Source organism: Danio rerio, chromosome 10 (assembly GCF_052040795.2).
Source record: "Danio rerio strain M-AB ecotype USA chromosome 10, GRCz13ab, whole genome shotgun sequence".
In the NCBI taxonomy this organism is placed as follows: Eukaryota; Metazoa; Chordata; class Actinopteri; order Cypriniformes; family Danionidae; genus Danio; species Danio rerio.
Window position 1 is genome coordinate 28,062,474 of NC_141030.1, and position 20,686 is coordinate 28,083,159.

At 32.0% G+C, this 20,686-nt stretch overlaps 1 protein-coding gene and 1 long non-coding RNA gene across 5 annotated transcripts in view; one reads left to right on the forward strand and one right to left on the reverse strand.

The window, feature by feature from the left end:
- LOC141376371 (uncharacterized) overlaps positions 1 to 14,965 on the forward strand; it is a 28,178-nt gene extending 13,213 nt beyond the window's left edge. For 2 of the 4 annotated variants that reach the window (XR_015501148.1, XR_015501146.1), the window contains exons 2-6: positions 9,673 to 9,860; positions 10,620 to 10,837; positions 11,008 to 11,320; positions 12,549 to 12,753; positions 14,148 to 14,965. This is a non-coding gene — a long non-coding RNA (uncharacterized LOC141376371). Of the gene's footprint in view, positions 1 to 9,672; positions 9,861 to 10,619; positions 10,838 to 11,007; positions 11,321 to 12,548; positions 12,754 to 14,143 lie in introns of all 4 variants that reach the window. The other 2 variants (XR_015501145.1, XR_015501144.1) reach the window with 2 other exon arrangements.
- The window catches only part of hephl1b (hephaestin-like 1b), a 39,632-nt gene extending 19,267 nt beyond the window's left edge, over positions 1 to 20,365 (reverse strand). Inside the window, exons 1-8 of the mRNA XM_087270579.1 lie at positions 19,436 to 20,365; positions 14,199 to 14,443; positions 12,538 to 12,750; positions 11,029 to 11,226; positions 10,613 to 10,867; positions 9,666 to 9,837; positions 9,435 to 9,574; positions 9,210 to 9,341 (exon numbers count right to left, since the gene is read on the reverse strand). Of these exons, the coding sequence (XP_087126705.1) occupies positions 9,210 to 9,341; positions 9,435 to 9,574; positions 9,666 to 9,837; positions 10,613 to 10,867; positions 11,029 to 11,226; positions 12,538 to 12,750; positions 14,199 to 14,443; positions 19,436 to 19,602 (1,522 nt within the window). The 5' untranslated portion in view covers positions 19,603 to 20,365. The remainder of the gene's footprint in view (positions 1 to 9,209; positions 9,342 to 9,434; positions 9,575 to 9,665; positions 9,838 to 10,612; positions 10,868 to 11,028; positions 11,227 to 12,537; positions 12,751 to 14,198; positions 14,444 to 19,435) is intronic.
- Positions 20,366 to 20,686: the final 321 nt, after the last annotated feature.

Sequence of the window (20,686 nt, forward strand, 5' to 3'; positions counted from 1 at the left end):
TCACTCGCTACTCTACCAGAAACTTCGCCGCCGGAGAGCACCTCAATAATGTAAACATTTGTTTAAAGATGGAGCGCAAGATGTGCCGAGTGGCAACATGTGAAGAACGATGGCAAAGCTAAGTGTGATTATTGTAATAAACTAAGTTATAAAGCAGAGTCCCGACCAACAGGACTAAGCATATGCGGTTGGCTCATTCTTCACGAATATAGAATTAAAATAATGGCGCGTTAGGTTCACTAAGCAGCGCATTCTCTCCGCCTCATCGTTTAACCAGCGGGACACGCTGCTGAAGCAGGAGAGACACTCCGTCATTCATAATCTTAGCTGATGTATCGGAGTCGAAAGAATATATCAAAGAGGAATTTTCTTTTAACAGTCCCGATATGTTTAATCTTTTTATTTTATTTTTTTTTCCGTGTCATTTCTCTTCAGCAAATTAGATATTTTTTAAAGCTGCTTGATTCTTTTAAAACCGAAAGCAGGGCCCATAGTGTTTTTCCATAAGATACTCCTTTATGAATGTTTTAATTTTTTTATTAAAGTTTTTAATGTGCTTTTTGATAGTTTTATTTTATTTCAAGCAGCATCTAAATGCGAATTTATCCTCAAAACTTGGCATGAGAGCGATGCAAGTCATGTGTGGCATAATTGCCTTTTTTCCCTGCGCGTGCGAGATCAATTTCTGATCTTTTTGCAACTAAAATGAAAGCATAAACATTCAGTACAAATAAGTAGTCTTAAATAAATAAATAAATAAATAAATAAATAAATAAATAAATAAATAAAGCAGTCTTTTAACCTAAATATAGAGAGATGTTCAGTGTTTGCTATTTTGACAGGACTAAGACAAGACATTTTCATTTATGTTTTTATTTCTGTTTTTACTTACATTTTCGTTGTTGATTATAGTTTACTATCTCATTTTATGTCTCAACAATTATAGATAATAATAAACGAATAATGAAAATTAATGAATAATGAAAATAGGCCTAGATATATTATTTATTTAAAGACATTGCCGACATTGAGCTTAAGTTGAATGCAGCTTCATCAAAAGCAGAAAAAAATAAAATAATTTGACCTATTTTAAACAGATTATAATAAAAATATTTTTGCCGCAGGACATAAATTAAGTCTAGCAGGTTTGTTTTTTTAATACTTTAGTTTCAGTTCAGTTTTTTTTTTTCAAAACGTCAATGTTCTCCTTTAAAGTAGCTATAACTGTTGTTTTGTTTAGTTTTTTTACTTAATGGCTCAGTATGTTTTGTATTTGAATTTGACGCGTCAGAAAAAAAAAACCGCTGAATCTCTGCAAATATTTGGTTAACTTATAAAACAAATGTATGGTTTAGTGATGTTAGTAATGCATAGAAAAATGCAAAGCAGAATTATTAAAGTTATTATTTCATTGATCTGAACATAACCATTTATAATATAATTACTAACCCGTCGTCTAAAATATTAAAATAATAAAATAGTCTATTATTTTATTCATGGCTAGAGCTTGATTAAATTGATTAACAAGCCATGTGCTTTTGTTTGTTTGTTCTCGGTACTGGGTATACGCAAAACATTTTCTAAAATGTCAAGCAGTATTTGTCTATAGAGCAGCATTTTGCTAATTATAATAGTCCTTTATATTTATATACATGTGTTTTTGCATATTCGTTATTTCAATTGATGCATTCGTTATTTAATGTTTGAATACTGAAATAAAAAGCCATCGTTTAAAAGGTTATTTCACCATCAAAATGTAGCCTGTTATATGTATCATTAACGTTTTATATAAAACTGCTGTGCAGTGTAAATGGGACCTTAATACAGTTTAAAGCGAAGTTGTCTGTAAGGATGATGGGCATGGCATGTCTATTGTTGTGGCTCGCGTTGTGAATATTAGAAAATAACTGTCGGGTGAAGGCTTTATGGTCGTGCGGAATTGTCTGCTGCTGTCATGGCTCAGCAGGCAACACCCTATTCAGCTAGGCTATGTTCGGTGTTTGTATGTACAAATTCGTTTTGGCGAATGCTAGAGCGTAATAGAGATATTTTAAATAACAAGTATAGTTCAGTCCAGAAGTTGCTGTGCATAGAAACATTCATTTTCATAAGGCCCCATTTGCGGTTTGGTTTTAAAACGCATAGGTTTTGCTACGGTTACGCCATCCGTCCTCGGGAGTTTTGGATTTTGTGTAACCATGTTTGTGGAAAACACTTGAGGGTGGAGACATACCCCTTCCCCCGTCTCATAACCAAAAGCTTGTCTTTCAGGTGTTAATGGGCATCGAGACCGAAGTCATGTCGCATTTCCACTGTCGGCCTATAGCTCGCAGCGCGTAACGCAAACCCAGCCCCCAGAACGTCCCCCGAGTGTTGGCATCGTGCATCCGTTAATAACTCGGTAGAAAATGTATTTTATAACATCCTCATTTAGACACAGTCAAACATTCAGCCCAAATGCACTGGAGAGACCTGAAACGTGTTCCCAAAAATGCTCTGTTTGCACGATTTGATTATTATCATCATATCCAAATACTTTATAAATAATATTCTTAACCTTCTCTGGTGTTTATTGTTTTTAGAAAATATCTAAAATCTTTTAAAAGAAAATATCTTGTAAAATAAAAGTTTGATTTGGCTTTAACGGTTTTATTTATGTATAGGCCTACCTAAACTGTTATAGCTTGCTTTTGCTTGTTTTATATTGGTTTATTTATTTAATGCGATTTTATTATATCCGATAATGTAATTCTTTAAATTATATTTCAATGTGGCTTAGGCTTATCAAGATATGACACTTGTTTTGAGTCTACAAAAGGTAATTTGTAAAGTGTTATGTCTTTCTGTTGTATTCATATGGTGTATTATCTGCAAAATAAATAACAAAAAGAAAGAAGCCGCTAGCAGCATCCACAGAGCTGTGAAGAGAGCGCTCTTTTGCTCGGTCTCTCACACACAACCTTTATGTCTGCTGTGTCTTTAATATGGTGTGTAGATTATTATGCGTTATTGAAACATCAAGGGGGACGCAGCAAAATCACTTATAAATTAAAATTGTATTATTCTATGCAACAGCCTTACATTTAAAACGGAAACATAAGGGCGATTTTAAGCAAAAAGACCTCAGCCTATAAGTCTAGATGTTTTCTTTTCCTTTTTATTTATTTGTTTGGCGCATGTGTGCGATAGGAAAACTATAGTGTAATTACGGCAAGCCATCTTTCCCAGACTCGGGGCAAATTCCTTTCACTCCGTCCCGAAGCCCCAGCTGGCCCTCCTGCCATCCACTGCGTAAAACATATGCTGGATAAGTTGACGGTTCATTCCGCTGTGGCGATCACAGACTAATAAAGGGACTAAACCGAAAAGAAAATGAATGAAGAATGAATGAATAAATTAATAATAATAAAATAAAAATAAGGTAATAATAAACACAAATGCCGCGTAAGCGGCCTTTTTTTTAGAGATGGTACATTTGAATTGCCTCTTCCCACTTCCCCCACCTCGAAATTGAAAGTTGCAAAGAGAACTCAATAGCAAAGATCATAGCCCATTAACACATCAACCCATAGTCCATTTACACATCAACACAGTGCAAGTTTAGCGGAAGAATGTCAAATCAGAATCACGCAGATGAAGCACACCAGCTACTACTATGAAACTATTAAAATTGTTTTGTCATAAATTTGCTTATTTGCAGCAGCTTTTTTCGCGCAACAGAAAAGCGGCGTTGGGAAGCCGTCAATGAATAAAAACAGGGTCAATAGTGAAAATCGGCTTTTCATTGTATCCCTATTACCTATATCAATGCATTGAAGGCCTTTTATGGTGTCATCTCGATAGAATAGCCTAAGTTATAAATAATTTAAAGAACAAAGTTATAAAAACTCACATTACATAAATAAACAATTAAAAATATGTTTAGGTTGTCTATTTAATTGCCCTCGTGATGATGGTGTGCTTTATCATTATGTGCGTTTTACTTATAACTAACCTGATTTAAACGATGGATCTGCGACAGAGAAACTAGGGGTTTTGGGGGACATGCATCACTATATCCTTTTTTTCCCCAAACTGTGCATAGTTCAGCTGCAAGTTACTGTACGTCTTTTTTTGGAAAAGCACCCCATGTCCGCTAGTGCCGCGCGCCTCTTTCTCTGGGCAAAAATGAGTTGATTTTTAAAATAATAAATATATAGATTAATTAAATTTTCAGCAAAAGAGACATTTATTTCATATTTCACTATGCATTTCATCTGATCTTTATAGCTTAATTAAACACATATTGTCAAAACCCACACATAGGCCTATTGTATGAAAATGAAAAGGGCATTTTTTGTTATTATTACACTACTATTTGTTATTTGTTGCCTAGGCTATTTTCACATTTGAGGTGCTTTATTGGCATGACAAGTAACTGTACATTCGTTTTGCCAAAGCAGTGCGCGTCTCACAAACAAGACAGTGCAAAAAGGGCAGTAGTGCAAACAAATATGAAAATAACATATAGGCTAATAAAAAAATGATTAATAAAAATAAAAATAGAATAAAAAATAAAAATATAATAATAAAAATAAAAATAGATTTTTGATAACATTAAACAGGATAAAGGTAATAATAGTAGCCTATTATCAAAAGTAAGTCCACATAAAGAGTTCCAGTATTTGTGTGTTGGAGACAGGAGCGGGTATTGTTGGGTGAACACACAGCAGCACACACACTCCCCCAGTAAGATGGGTTCTGTTCGACAGGGACTCAAAGTTGTTTTGTATGTGTTGGATTATCGGGTAGAATTTCTCCCGGATCTCGGAGTATTTAGTGCACTCGGGATATGCAGCTCCGTCTCAATCAGCTGCTGAGGGCACAGCCGCTTCTCCACCGGCAGCCATGTTTTTTTTTTTGTGCGGGCCGTCTTTACGGCTAGCTGATGTCCGCTGCCCGCTTCTAACATGTTAGAAAATACTGCAAATCAAGCTGTCGGTATCTCCCCGCGGTTGAAATTGTTCGTTATTCCGAAAAAAAGAAGAAGAAATATCAGCACGCAGTAGTTGCTTTCTAGATTATTTAGGCCTATATTCAGCTGTTTTAATCTTGCAATTCTGATAATTAGAGATAATGTCTGTTCAACTTGTCTGTCATTTATTTCTCATTTGCTACTTATTTTATTAATTTGTTGATGTTAATATACTACATAGTCTTGTATATGCATATCTAAAATCCTTTGGCATTCAAATTTGCTTTGAACTTGAAAGAGAGAAAGAATCGGATTTTACCTGTCAGAGCACATTGCATATGCTTTTTTTGAAATAACATTTATTTAACAAATATTTTAGCACATCGAAAGTAATTAAATTACCTGTCTTTTGATTAAAACCTTTATGCAAAAAGATTAGAAAAAAAAGGCAATATGCGACACATGACATGCATCGCTCTCATGCCACGTTTTGAGGATAAATTCGCTTTTAGGTGCTGCTTTGAATAAAATAAAACTATTAAAAAGCACATTAAAGAATACTCATAAAATAAAACCTTGATAGAGGAGTATCTTATGAAAAAACACCAATTGACGGGCTCTGCTTTCGGTTTTAAAAGAATCAAGCAGCTTTAAAAATATAATTTGCTGAAGAGAAATGACAGGGAAAAAAAGATTGAACATATCGGGACTGTCAAAATAACATTCCTCTTTGATATATTCTTTCGACTCCGACACATCAGCAAAGATTATGAACGACGGAGTGTCCTCCACTGCTTCAGTGGCGTGTCCCGCTGGTTATAAACGAGGAGGCGGAGAGAATGCGCTGCTTAGTTTCGGCTCGATATATTTAAATAAAAACTAACAACGAGCTGCTTATAACGCTCAAAAAGTTAAACTCAAATGCACAACCCTTGTTGGTTGCACCTGCAGGATGCACAATGAACCTAACGCGCCATAATTTTAATTCTATATTCGTGAAGAATGAGCCAACCGCATATGCTTAGTCAGTCCTGTTGGTCGGGACTCTGCTTTATAACTTATTAGTTTATTACAATAATCACACTTAGCTTTGCCATTGTTCTTCACATATAGCCACTCAATACATCTTGCGGTCCATCTTTAATGTTTAGATTATTGAAGGTGCTATTGACGTTTTGAGAAAAAAATTAATAGTACTGAAACTAAATTATTAAAAATAAACTTGCGGGACAAGGCAAGCACATATCTTAGCCGTTTGTTCACACTCTGCCTGTATTAACATAAATGCTGTATTTTAATATAGCTTATTTTGATTAATTAGCTTTAACTGACAGCCTTTTCTTCTTTTTCCGCGGTTATGCGGCATTATATTTCACACACATATGCAAGGTGACTGAATATGAAAATAAAATACAAAACATACTGAGCCATTAAGTAAAAAAACAAAACAAAACAACAGTTATACTTTAAAGCAGAACATTGACGTTTTGAAACAAAAAAACGGAACTGAAACTAAATTATTAAAAATAAACCTGCCAGACTTAATTTATGTAATATTTTCATTATTCATTTATTTTCATTATTCGTTTATTATTATGTACTATAATTGAAACATAAAATGAGATCGTAAATATAATCAACAACGAAAATGTAAATAAAAACGTAAATTAAAAATATAAATGAACATGTCTAGTCTTAGTTCTATCAAAATAGCAAACACTACATCTCTCTATATTTAGACTAAAAGACTGCTTTATTTATTTATTTATTTATTTATTTAAGACTAATTATTTGTACTGAATGTTTGTGCTTTCATTTTAGTTGTCTTTCATTTCTTCAATTCTATTTTCCAAAACGAATCCTCTTTGCACTTAATAAGTTTACAATAAACCAGGTAAAAAAAAAATTAAATGTAAGTTGAGGTGATCGCAAGTTCACAACTGTGAGGTGATGTGCTCTATCGGCAGGATAATCTATATTATTTTGCTGTTTTTCATATGCGCACGTTTAAGATTTGAGATTATAACATTGCCATGATAGTCAAAGAAATCAAAACATTATTTTCACCCCAACGCAATTTAATCGGGCACTGAAGGCTAATAACTTAATTCTTATATTAGCTTTTTGACTTCTCACCATGTATCTTTTCTACAGCATAGTATAGTGTAAGAGCATGTCTATTACCAGAAAAACTAAATTAAAATTATATTTTAATTGAACACATCACATCACATACAGTAAGCTACGCCTACAGAACAGTCTGTTTAGCATTGTGAAAAGGCAAAGCTGAATATCTGTGGTTAAAGTGCCACCCAGCGGTCAAATGCTGCTGGCGCATCAAGCACCGCCGTCGCCGCGGCATGAATGGCGGTACAAGGAACACATTGAAGTAGTAACATCTGTATATCTGTGTGTGTATGTGTGTGTGTATATATGTATGGTATGCATGCATGTATGTGTGTGCACCAAATTCTGAAGAAACATCTTGATACATTTTTAATAAACGTAATACAAATAAAATTATAAATATAAAATTGCACAAGACGTGTATATATATGAAATGTAAAATCATCTCACTCATGTCTTGCTGTTTTTGCAATTGATTTTGTTCAAGTTTATTTAAAAATTAAGTTTGACTATACTTCTGCAATTTTATATATATATATATATATATATATATATATATATATATATATATATATATATATATATATATATATATATATATGTATATGTTTATTATTATTTTAATGTTTTATTAAAAAATGTTTTATTAAAAAATGTTTCAAGATGTTTCTTCAGAATTCTGCAGTACTTTTTACAAGTTTGACTTTAATATTTTACGGATTGTCATTGGTATTTTTAAGATGTTTCTTGCTATATCTTAAATTGGTTTCTATATTTAGGTTTATATAAAATTTAGCTGTTTGTACAAATTTTTAATTCAAGTCTATTGGGAAAACAGGGTTGTTTTAAAAACATCAACAACGTGTAATTTTTAGATATTTTGTTTAAATCTTTCTGTGTGTCTTTATTGTTGTTTTTATATTGATATTCTTGTGCACTACAAAATTATTTATAAAATTTTAGTACTATTTTTTTTTTTCTTGCAATCAATAAACGTTTAACATTTATTTATTTTGTCATTTGTCTGATTATTTTCGTTACAGAATATGTATGCAGTTTGCACTTTATTCAAAGGTTAAACGCAGTGCTTACACTTTGTGTTTACATTATAGCCTATGTTTGCTGTTATATAAATTCAAATGGTTGTAATACCATATATCAAGTACCAATGTAATACCAAAAGGTTTTATAAGGTGTATAAATACGGAGTCGCGCCAGCTCCGGGCCGCAGCGCACATTACCCTCACGCCGATTCCGGCACGGATGCGCAGCGTCGGCTCGCTTACGGCCGCCGCATCTGGCCCGCTTGATTCGGGCCGGAATCGGGCAGTGAGTCCACAGGCATCCGGCCCGAGTCCGGCAGCCGGAGTTGGGCCGAGGGGTAAGTCTCCGGCAGGCGACAATCTAGCCGGAACTGGCCCGGGTGTATTTTGCTATCTGGGCATATCTCTGAATTCTGACTTTATTACTCTGAATTCTGACTTTATTGCTCTAAATTGTGACCATAACTCTGAATTCTTACTTTTAAACTCAGATATCTGACTTTATTACTCGGAATTGCGACTATAACTTGTAATTCTGATTTTTCAACTCAGAATTCTGACTTTATAACTCTGAATTCTGATTTATTACTCTGAAATATGACCATAATTTTAAATTCTGACATTTTAAATCTGAAATCGGACATTGTCTTAAAATTGACTTTAAAACTCGCAATTCTGACTATATATTTCGGAATTGTGACTTTATTACTCGGAATTCTAACTTTATAACTCAAATTTCAGACTACACTACTCTGAATTGCGATGTTATAACTCAGAATTCTGACTTTATTACTCTGAATTGCGACTTTAAAACTCGGAATTCTGACTTTTTAACTTGGAATTGCGACATTACAACTCTAAATTCTGATATTATCACTCAGAGTTCTGACTTTATTTCTCAAAATTTGGACTTTATAGCTCAGAATTCTGACTTTATATATATTAATTCTATAATATATATATATATATATATATTAGTCAAAATGTTTGGCTTCTTTATTAATATTTTTCTTTTAACATAAGGGTAAAAAAAGAAAAGTAAGCATACCCTGATCTTTAGCCTGATGGTGTAAAATAAATCTCACCATCTTGATAAAATACTCCCTCGAAGGGTTTGTCGTACTGGAGTCCATGAGGCTGGATACTGTAGTTTCTGTCAGCTTTATTCATGAACATCACCTGAAGTGTATCTCCAACCTCTGCCCTCAGTACTGGACCTACAGGAACCATGATGGTAGTGCAAACCAGACTTATAAAACACTTTCTTGCAAATGCTGATAATATTATTGTTATTGCAATGTTCCACTTACCCAGAATGCCTAGATGAGTCTGAGCACTGGTTTGCTTTCTCTTTAAGGTGAAAGTCTTATCTGTATATTCTCTGTATATAACCTTCCAGTACTTTCCACCAATTCGGCTATTATTGGTCCCAAAGAAAACCTCTGAAAAGCTATGGATGAATAAAGAATAGAAATAAACGTACACTTTCATACATTTGTAGTGCATATAATGCGAATGTGAATTATAATCAAATATACTACCTTCCAGGATCGATTAGAGACTCCTTGGTCACTTGGTTCATCCCTGATGGTCCGTAATCCCACTGAACCTTCTCAGCAGCAATGAAATACTTCCTGATCTTCCCACTGAGAGGAGCCGTGGAGCTCGTCTCATCACTGCAGGACGACACATTGAACAGTGCCTGCATACCAGCTATTGAAGACAATAAGCAAAAGGTATCTGCAATGATTTTTTAAAAACAGTTATTTAAATGAAATAATAGAATACTACAGACAAATAAAAACAGATTAAAATGAATAGTAAACATCGGATCAAAATAAAAAAGTAAATGCGCACTGTAAAATTAAAATATGCAGTATTAAACACATTAATATAGTAAACTTCATGGAAACCGCATGTTGTATATTACAAAGACATTATTGTCTACTATTAGTATTGTCTACTATCAGTATACTATTGTATTTGGGTGTCCTTAAATATATTACATTATCAAAATAACATTTATTTGGACAGTATTTAGATTGGTTATTTTAAGATTTTTTTTTTTTTTACTTTATTATATCATATTCTTAAACATTAATTATTTACTTTTTAAAACAATTTACTTTAATTCAATCTTCATCATTTACAAAATACAAACATCATTTAAAATCATATTTTATGTATTCATGTATCTTTCAATACAATTTATATTGCAATATTTCACTTAATTGTTTACTTGTTCTTATTATTATTGTTATTATTATTATAAATTTATAGTATATATGCACAGTATATTGTACTTTTATACAGTAATTATTCATTCACTTTTCAAAATTTATAATATAGAGTCTTTATTAATATTTATATTTAGTTTCAATTAAAACCCTTAGTCTGCTGCTGTACAAAAGCCAGCCGGCATGCTAATTACAGGAAGGAACTTATGATATTGTTGTATCATCCAAAAACATGCTTCCTTAAATTTTACCTTGCAGATGATCATTGACCTGGCAGTTTAACAGCCACGTCCCTATTGTGGCAGGAATCATGTCTGCAGTGGCAAAAGTGGCAGAAAACAGACTCATGACATCCACACGGTGCCCGCGGTCCAGAAGTGTGTGCCCGTGGAAATAAACAGAGTGAATGTCGATCTCATTGCCCATGCCAAAGAGATGCAGAGCAACTGTGCGGTTTTGACAAAACTCAATCCCCGGTAGGTTTCCATACACATATCCATTAATGGCTGAAAAATGAAGAACATTTACTTAATGACTTAAACTGCTATCTTGGTTTATGAATTTTTCAATGAACTTTTTAAATGAACAAAGAACTGCTCTTTTATTTTATTTATTTTTATTTTTTAAAAACATTTTAATTTTATAGATTGAGTTTTGATATACGTACCGTGCATCAAATTGGATTCTTGGAAGTCTTCACTTGCAGGATCCACACCATCTGGGTCGGAGCAGAAGCTCTGGATGTTCTCTTTTAGATACCAGCTGATGTTCTCATCCACCACACTGAACATGAGGATGAGATCCTGGTCCACATCCTCACGATGAGCGTGGTGCTGATCGGAAGTGGACGTCTCACACAGGGTTCCTGATTGAGTTTCAGATGATGTCACATTCAATAGAATTTTACCTCATAAAGACGTTTACCACAAAAAACCCAACAGTCAACTTTACCAAATGAAGTCAGTGTAAATACTCAAAATTTACTGAATGTTAATTCTGCTCATTTGAAAAGATTTTTGAACACAGTAATGAGTTAATTAAATACCTCAATACTTCAACTTAGACAACTTAAGTCCACAGTAATCGTATAGATTAGTTTTTTAACTCAAATGGTTTTTAGCAATCGGTTTCCTCAAACGGTTTGAGTTGCCTTAACTTATTACGTTTTAGAGTAGTCAGTTGGTTTGAGTTCTCTTCATTTATTGGGTTTTACTGTGCTCAAATTGCTTCATTTACTCAAATAGATTAAGTTCACAGTACTCATTAGGATTAGTTTTTGAACTTAAATGGTTTGTTGCAATCGGTTTTCTCAAATGGTTTGAGAAATGGTTTCGTTTTGGGGTTTTACAGTGCAGGCAACAAGGCAAATTAATTTAAGGAAATATTTTAAATACTATTATTTAAATTGAATAACCATAAAAACGCTGCTATTATTAGTTATTTGTTGTAATAAGTGTTTTTAATATTATTACAGTATTGAAATGTAAATAAATAAATAAATTACTAGATAAATAGAAGTTTGAAGTTAAATGAAATTAGACAAATTAATTACAATTATAGTTGTAAAGTTATTTTGACTTAAACTATGCCAAAATAATTACGCCAAATAATACAAATCCTTTTCTGGAATGTCTTAATATATGATATTCTTTGAGAAATATGTTTCTTATTTCTAAAACATTGCAATTAGGGAAACATTAAAGAGGACAGAGTACAATAATGTTAATATTCATCAGTTGTAGTTTATTGCGCTATTAAAAATGAACTATTCAATTAGAAAACAAACTGCAATTTCAAGGCTATTTAATTTCCATAACTGGATTGCAATGCTAACATAATATATGTTTAAATGTAATCTATTGTACAGTTTAAAAAAATATCAACAACAATTTAACAATTATTTAAAAACATACATAGCCCATTTAGGCAGAAACATAAAGATGAAATATTTATTTTCTAACTGTAGTATTATTACACATATACAATTTCAGTAGCACATTGAATTAAGCATAAAATTGGATAGAAAGATTAAAATGTATTTTGATGTGCAATTCACTCCAATAATCATAGATTTATTTACAACTTAAAAATATATTTATTATTTTATAGTGTAATTGACCTTTATCTAACATACTGTATACGTCTGGTAGCAGTCAGAATGTCTGCTGAAATTTACCTTTCTTGCAGGTGAGAAGAGCTCCAATAAGGCCAGAGGAGATGTCCTGTGAAGCACTGACGTGTGAATGGTAGGCCCATGTCAGGCAGTTTGGGTCATCCTTCTGAGGGGCAGATTCTGCTTTCACAATCCAGGTGTAGGTGTAGTTTCCCCCTGGAGGAACACCGTCATCTTGCTTCAGACTGTCTGAGGTTCCGTCTGGATACAACGCACCTGGTAGAGACAACATTACATTACAGGAGAAAAAAAACTCCGCAAAATAAAACATTGAATTGTGACAGAATTATTGTGACTACATTATTCAAAATAAAATATCATGTCTTTATTTTTCATCTCATAATTGTGACAATTCATTATGTCAGAATTTTGAATGTTAGAATTCTGTCTGAATTCCACGATTTAAATTCAGAATTGCAAGAAAAAAGGAATAATTGTCAGTTTATGTCTTAGAATTCAAAGAAAAAAAATCTAAATTAAAAATGTGAAAAAGTCTGAATTGTGAGACATCTTATGATAGATTTAGAATTGGAAGATATAACTTACTGTGGAAAAAAAAATTAAGTATAGACTCAGAATGCTGAGATGCAACAAACAATTGCGAAAAAAAAAAATTCTAAAGCTAAAAAATGGCAATAAATAATCATACATGTATATACAGTATGCTGAAGATTATAATACTTCAAAACTTAATCAGATCTTCTCTCGCTACAAATTCCTAATTGGGTTCAGGTCAAGGCTATGAGTAGGCCCCTCCAGAGTGCGAAATGTTAATGCTGTTATCCCTGAACCATTGCTCGACCACTCCTGCAGTATTCTTTTGGTCATTGTCATTATTTGGTTGTAGTGAGACCTTTTATGTGTGATTGGGAACAGGGTCTGATTAATTTTAAACAAGCTCAAAATGGCACATTTCGTCTTATTTATTGATATGAAAATAAGATTTAGCCAATATGATCTTTGTAACGTAATAAAAAAAACTAAATGGCAATATGTAAATTAAGATGCAATTGTGAAAAAAGTTGCAGTTCCAAAAAAATCTAAATTGTGATATTGTAAAATTAATCACGTAAGATTAAATAAATCCTGTGAGATTAATCATTTAATTAATCATGTAATTAAATGACAAACAGGTCACAGTTCAGAGAACAAAGTTAGAAATGTGAGGTCAGAATTTCGAAAGGTACAATAGTCAAATTAGCACATTCGCCTCACAGCAAGATAGTTGCTTGAGAAGTGCGCAATTGTGATAAATATAATTGCAGTTGTGGCAAAAAGGGCATCAGAATTCTAATACACATAATCATGAACTGTTAATTTTAAATATTCAGAAAAAACATATCTGTTTATATCTTGCTACTGAGACAGGTCAAAGTCAAAAGTGTGAGATCACCTAAACACCCATCTTGAGAAATAAAGCTCCAAATCTGATTTTAAAAAGTCAAAACTGAAAAAAGCAAACAGCAAATTACGATAAATGAACTCAAGGTTGTGAGAACTAAAGCAATAGAAAAATATACACACAGTATTGTGATAAAATTGCCAGGAACAACTCAAAATTAAGAAAACACGCCATCACAATCATCTTTCTATTATATTCTATCCCAAGGTAGAAATGGAAATGATCAGCATGAAGGAGTGATTGAGACAGAAAGAGGCTTTACCTTCTGAGTCTTTGGCATAGAAGACGCCATGTGGATGCATGGAGTAACGTCTGGAGCCAAAGTTCTTCATGTGCACTATGATAACATCCTGCTCCTCAGCCCTCATGATGGGCCCCAGGTAACCCAGCCAGGGGGGTTTGGGGACCTCCTGAGAGTAAGAAGAATCTGTGTACTGCCTGTAAATTGCCTTTTTATACACACTGCCAATCCGCCGAGCCCCACGTTGCAGAAATACTGATGCCTGCCTGAGGAAAAAGAAAGTAAGTAGAGTTTTCTGAAGAATTATTAGCTTAAACGGGTAATTTTCTTCCATAATTGAGTGCATTTGATAAATACACTCAATATATTGAATGCATTCAATTTAGGCAAATATTTGGAGGAACATAAATAGACATTGAATTATAGCTTAATATTATATATAAAAAAATGAGTAGCTAACATTTAATAAAAATGTATTATGTTATGTGTTACACTCTTTATTTGTAATATGTAATATGAAATCTTTTTTTTTTTCTATAATATTTAATTAATGTTTTAGCGTGAATATTTTTTCTTGTTCAAATTAAGCATACAAGGCTCTGCTAAATATTTTGTCCAGTGCAGCTGTTAATTTTATGTAATTAATATGAATTATATGCATTATATGAATAATTGAATACCATTGTAATTATTGAATACCATTGTTAATGTTATATTATATGCTCCATGAAATAGTATTTGCCCTTCAAGGCTTTATATCAAAGAAGCAAGGGAGTTTAATAAACACTAAAAAATGTTTCATTGGTTGACTCTGATTTTGTGTTTTTTTTCTGGTCTTTCCCACTGTCAATGGAGCAAAGTGGCGAAATGACAAAGATAGCTGATCCTGATTGGCCCTCGTCTGTGCATTTGAAATGCTAATTGGCTCACAGAAAGAACCTTATAGAGCCAAGCTAGAGTTTGACTTTGTAGATAAAACCTTTTTTGTTTGTTTTTTTAAATAAAAACTCTTAAAATGCAAACAACTTATAAAAAATCACATAATGTAAATATGTTGTCATTCATTAAAAATATGTAAATAACTCACAAAAATGACAGATAGAACCTTATAATTCTTAAGTGACAATACTGTACTATACATAAAATATACAAAAACATACAATACTATCATAGATGTAATTACAATGTTATAGCAATGTAATACTATGCTATAAAAAAGTAGTAATTACTATGTTATTACATTGCTATAACAATGTAGTTACAATGTAAAAACAGTATAGTAATTTCTATGTCATTACAATGTTATAACAATGTAAGTAAAATCTTTTACCGATATAGAAATGGCAATATTGTTACATTTTTATAACAATGTGATTACGTTATAACAATTTAGCAATTACATCCAAAATAATAGTTTGTAATTACATATGTACTGTGTATTTTTCCATATAAATGCACAAATACAGTACTTGAAATATACAAAGAAACATGTTTATAAATATTTCTTTGGATATGATTACAATGTAACAAGGCCCTCATGCGTGCATTCGAAATGCTGATTGGCTCACAGAAAGAACCTTATAGTGCCAAGCTAGAGTTTGACTTTGTATATAAAACCTTTTTTGTTTTTTTAATAAAAAGTCTTAAAATGTAAACAACTTATTAAAAAAATCCCATAATTTTAATAAGTTATCATTTAAAAAGAATATGTAAATAACTCACAAAAACGTCAGATAGAACCTTATAATTCTAACGTGACAATACTGTTTTGCACATAAAACATAAAATGTACAAAAACATTTACAATGGTATCATAGATGTAATAACAGTTATAACAATTTAATTACAATGGTATAACAGTATTGTTATTACAATGTTTTAATTTTATAACAATGCAACTACAATGTTAACACATAGTAATTACATCAAAATTATACACCAAAATAATAGCTTGTAATTACTTGTACTATATAAATTTACATATAAATATACACAAATACAGTACTTGAAATATACAAAGAAACATGTTTGTAAATGGATATAATTACAATGTAACAAGGCCCTCATGTGTGCATTCGAAATGCTCATTGGCTCTTAGAAATAACCATATAGTGCCAAGCTAGAGTTTGACTTTTTATTTAAAAAACAAAAAAAAAGATTTTATTTACAAAGTCTTAAATGTAAACAACTTATTTTAAAACATAATATTAATAGGTTGTCATTTAATAAGAATATGTACAACTCACAAGAATGTGTATAACTCACAAAAACGTCAGATAGAACCTTGTAATTACATTGTGACAATACTGTACTGTACATAAAATATGCAAAAACATATACAATACTATCATATAATTTCATTATAATGTTATTACAATGTTATAATAATATAGCAATTGCAATGTTATAACAATACAGTTTTATTACAATCTTTTAACAATAAATTAATTACAATGGTATAATGTAGTAGTTACAATGTAATTACAATGTTATAACAATATTGTAATTATACTGTTATTACAATGTTATAGCAATACAACTACAATGTTAATACAAAGTAATTACATCACAATTTTACAACAAACTAATAGTTTGTAATTACATATCTACTATAAATAACTAAATAAACACTGTACATGCAATATACAAAGTAATTTTTAGATTTATAAATATCTTAGATGTAACTATAATCAGGGCTTTACATTAACACCCGCCAACCCGCCAAATGCGGGTAGATTTCAGCTTTGGCGAGTTAGACAGTCACTCCCCCTAGCCACTTTGGCTGGTTAAAAATAATTTTTAAATTGTGGTTTGCTTAAAAGCAGGGTTCGACTATAAGAGGGACCCAATATGCGTGTGAATGTGATCTTAGAATGGAGAAACAGCACGACTAACAAAAAAATTGGCGCGAGCAGAAGAAAGCAGATGAATACCGAATGAGAGGATGATCACTCGCACTAACAGCTGATGTGATGCGTGTGCGCGCACCTGTTTCCTTCTTTGAAGCGCTGGAACCTGGAACGCAACTGTGATGGGATCTCTCAAATAGACAAAAAGTAATGCTAATGCACACAGTCAATGTATATTGTTATAATATAGTAATTACATTTTCATAACAATGTTATAATATTTTAATTACTATATCTTTATAACATTGCAATTACTACATTTTATAGAATTGTAATTAAATTATTGTAACATTGTAATAGCAATACAATGTAATTTTAATATACTGTGTACTGTATGTTATAACATACAGTAATTACAATGGTATAACAATGTTTTAACAATGTAATTATAATGGGATAACAATGCAGTAGTTACGATGTTATTAAATTGATATGAGTATGTCATTACAATGTTATAACAATGGTATAACAAGTAGTAGTTACAATGTTGTTACATTGCTATAACAATGTAGTTACAATGTTATAATAATATAGTAATTACAATGCTATTACAATGGTACAATATCTAATTACAATGGTATAATAATGTAGTAATTGCAATGTTATAGCGATATAGTAATTGCAAAGTTGTAACATTGTCATGACAATGTAATTGCGATGTTATATCAGTACAATGTATGTACAATGTAATAATAATGTAACAACATTGGTATAAAATTGCAATGACTACATTGTTATACCATTGGGGTGACATTATTGTACCATTGTAATTACATTATTATGAAATTGTTATACCATTGTAATTGCATTATTATAACATTGTTATACAATTTTAATTACACTATTATTACGTTGTTACGACAATGAATTTACAATGTTATAACAATATAGTAAATATATCCAAAATAATAGTTTGTTTACATGTAAATACACAATTAAAGTATTTCAAATATATTAAAAAAAACATTTATAAATATTCTAATGGATGTAATTGCAATGTAATAGTAATGTAACAGCATAGTAATTACAATGTAACAAGGCACTCGTGCGTGCATTTGAAATGCTGATTGACTAACAGAAAGAACCTTATAAAGCTAAGCTAAAACTTTATTTGATTTTAATTAACTTGATTTTTGTAGATAAAACCTTTTTTGTTTTTTAAATAAAGTCTTAAAATATAAACAACTTATAAAAAATCACTTATATGTGATAAGAATAACTCAATTTTTGACAAAAATGTTAGCTAGAACCTTATAATTCTAAGGCAATGAGCTGCATATCACAATAGCTCAATAGTATCTGAATGCAGCCTTTATGATGCAAGCTGAGACTGCATCACTCAGCGATACAATGTCAGACGCAATGCACTCAAATGGAGCTAGTGACGTCACTGTGACGGGTAGGGTTAGGGGTGGGGTTAGGTGAGCCTATTAAAAAGCATTGGATGCAGCCCAGATTGCACTGCACCAGGTCTGCAGCCAGACCCCTCTCCAATGGCTGGCAATTATGCATAAAAAAATAATTGTTTAATATGAATATATTTTCTGTATTTTCCAGTGCTGGGTTGCGGCTAAAAGGGCATCCTCTGTGTAAAAAAATATGCCGAAATAGTTGGCGGCCCCTGATAAATAAAAGAATAAGCCGAAGGAATATATATATAAAATATTTATGTGTAAGTTCTGATACTCTCTACATTTCTCACATTATCACAGTTATTTTGCTAAAGTTTAGAAAATTATAGTAATTTATGACAAGAACGCAAGAGTGCAGACTCTTTCAGAATAAATTTATCTTGATATTATTAGATAACTTTGATTGAAAGGTTACCATCCATCAAAAATAATTCAGACAAGTCCTAGTATGATAATATTTACAGTGTCAATAGTATACATTTGTTGCCCACCCTTATTCTCAATGACAGCCTGTAGTCTCCAGTTTCATGCAAACCTGAACTTCAGCAATTTCCCAGACTTGCTGCTGCAGTTTTCTTTAACTCTTGTTGGATTTTAGTTTACAGTATGAAGAACTTATGAATTCAATGTCAAAGTTTTCATTATTTTGCTATCCTTATGTACACAACTTAATACTATGTCTTGACCCCACCTGTAAGAAAGTATCAAGAATGGTGTCTAAATAATATACATAGGAATTAAAATTGTTGACTTTTAAAATAAAACCATAAAATAAAATATTTGTTAAATTGTGTGCATTGTGTAATTATGTAGATTCATTAAAACATAATAAATAATATAATACATGAATAAAAATAGAATTAATTATAAATATAGCTATGTAAATATACAAAAATCTAAAAATGTATTTATTTGTATAAATAAATAAATCTCTTACTCATCCTCTTCAATACGCTTCCCATTGATCAGATTCTGTCCACTTGGTGCATAATCCCACTCTTCCTCTCGAATCGCAATATAGAAGATTCTTTCCATTCCAGACGCCTGGGCTAATACAGCACAGAAGATGCTCAAGCTTCCCAAAAACTCCAGGAAAGAAAGCATAGTTTCCAAAAGAACACAACTGCCCAGCTGGGTTCTCAAATAATTCTGCAGCAGAGATCTGCGAAGCCCTGAATTATAATATGACAGCAGAGCAATGAAGATGACCAGTCATGAGCCATGATAACAGCCTTTTACACACCCATTAAATTCATGGAAAGCCCTTCCCTGTTGGAAGAGTCTATCTGTAAAAGCTGTCAGGAATATAGTAACTATTGTCATTAGCTGATTCAGGCTGATTATAAGCTGGTGAAAACTGATAAATCATTTATCACAGCAATAAATGACACGATTGCAGGGGTTTAATGTAGTCTAAATGGGATTTGGAACATGGTAGCTGTTAACAACCAACTTACAACAGCTAATGACCAGCTTAGACCAGCTCGAAAGCACCTATCATGTACTTAAACACACCTACTGGATTTCTCAGCGGGGCTTAAACATGAAAAGAGTCTGTAACATATATTTAACCTGTCAGGATGATAAACTCCAGATATCTGCTATTCTAGCCTACTAAATTTCCATTGATTATTTCAAATCACTGGAGAGGTTGTGTTTATTTTTCGCCAAAGATTATAATTATTTTCCAGTATTATTTACAACAAATGTTTTTAATGTTATTTTCCGACGAATCTGATATTATTGTAGTACAAAAGCTTGCATAAACAGTGTAAATAAAATCTGTAAATTAGATTAGCAGTTTTCTGTAATTTGTGATTATTATTGTTATTTCCCCCTGTTTATTTATGCTTTTAAATTGTATTATGGCACTTTGATCTTTCATCCAACAACTTTTATCCTTGAAAATTTCGAAAAGGGGACTTTTATTAACATTTTTAATAGTTTAAAGTGATATATTGTCTGGGTTGGGGTTTTATATTCATTAATTCATTTTCTTTTTGGCTTAGTCCCTTTATTAATCAGAGGTAGGTACAGCGGAATGAACCGCTAGCTTATCCAGTATATGTTTTACTAAGCGGATGCCATTTCAACTGCAACCCAGCAGTGGGAAACACCCATACACTCTTGCATTTAAACCCACATATACGGCCTATTTAGCTTATTCAATTCACCTAGAGCGCATGTC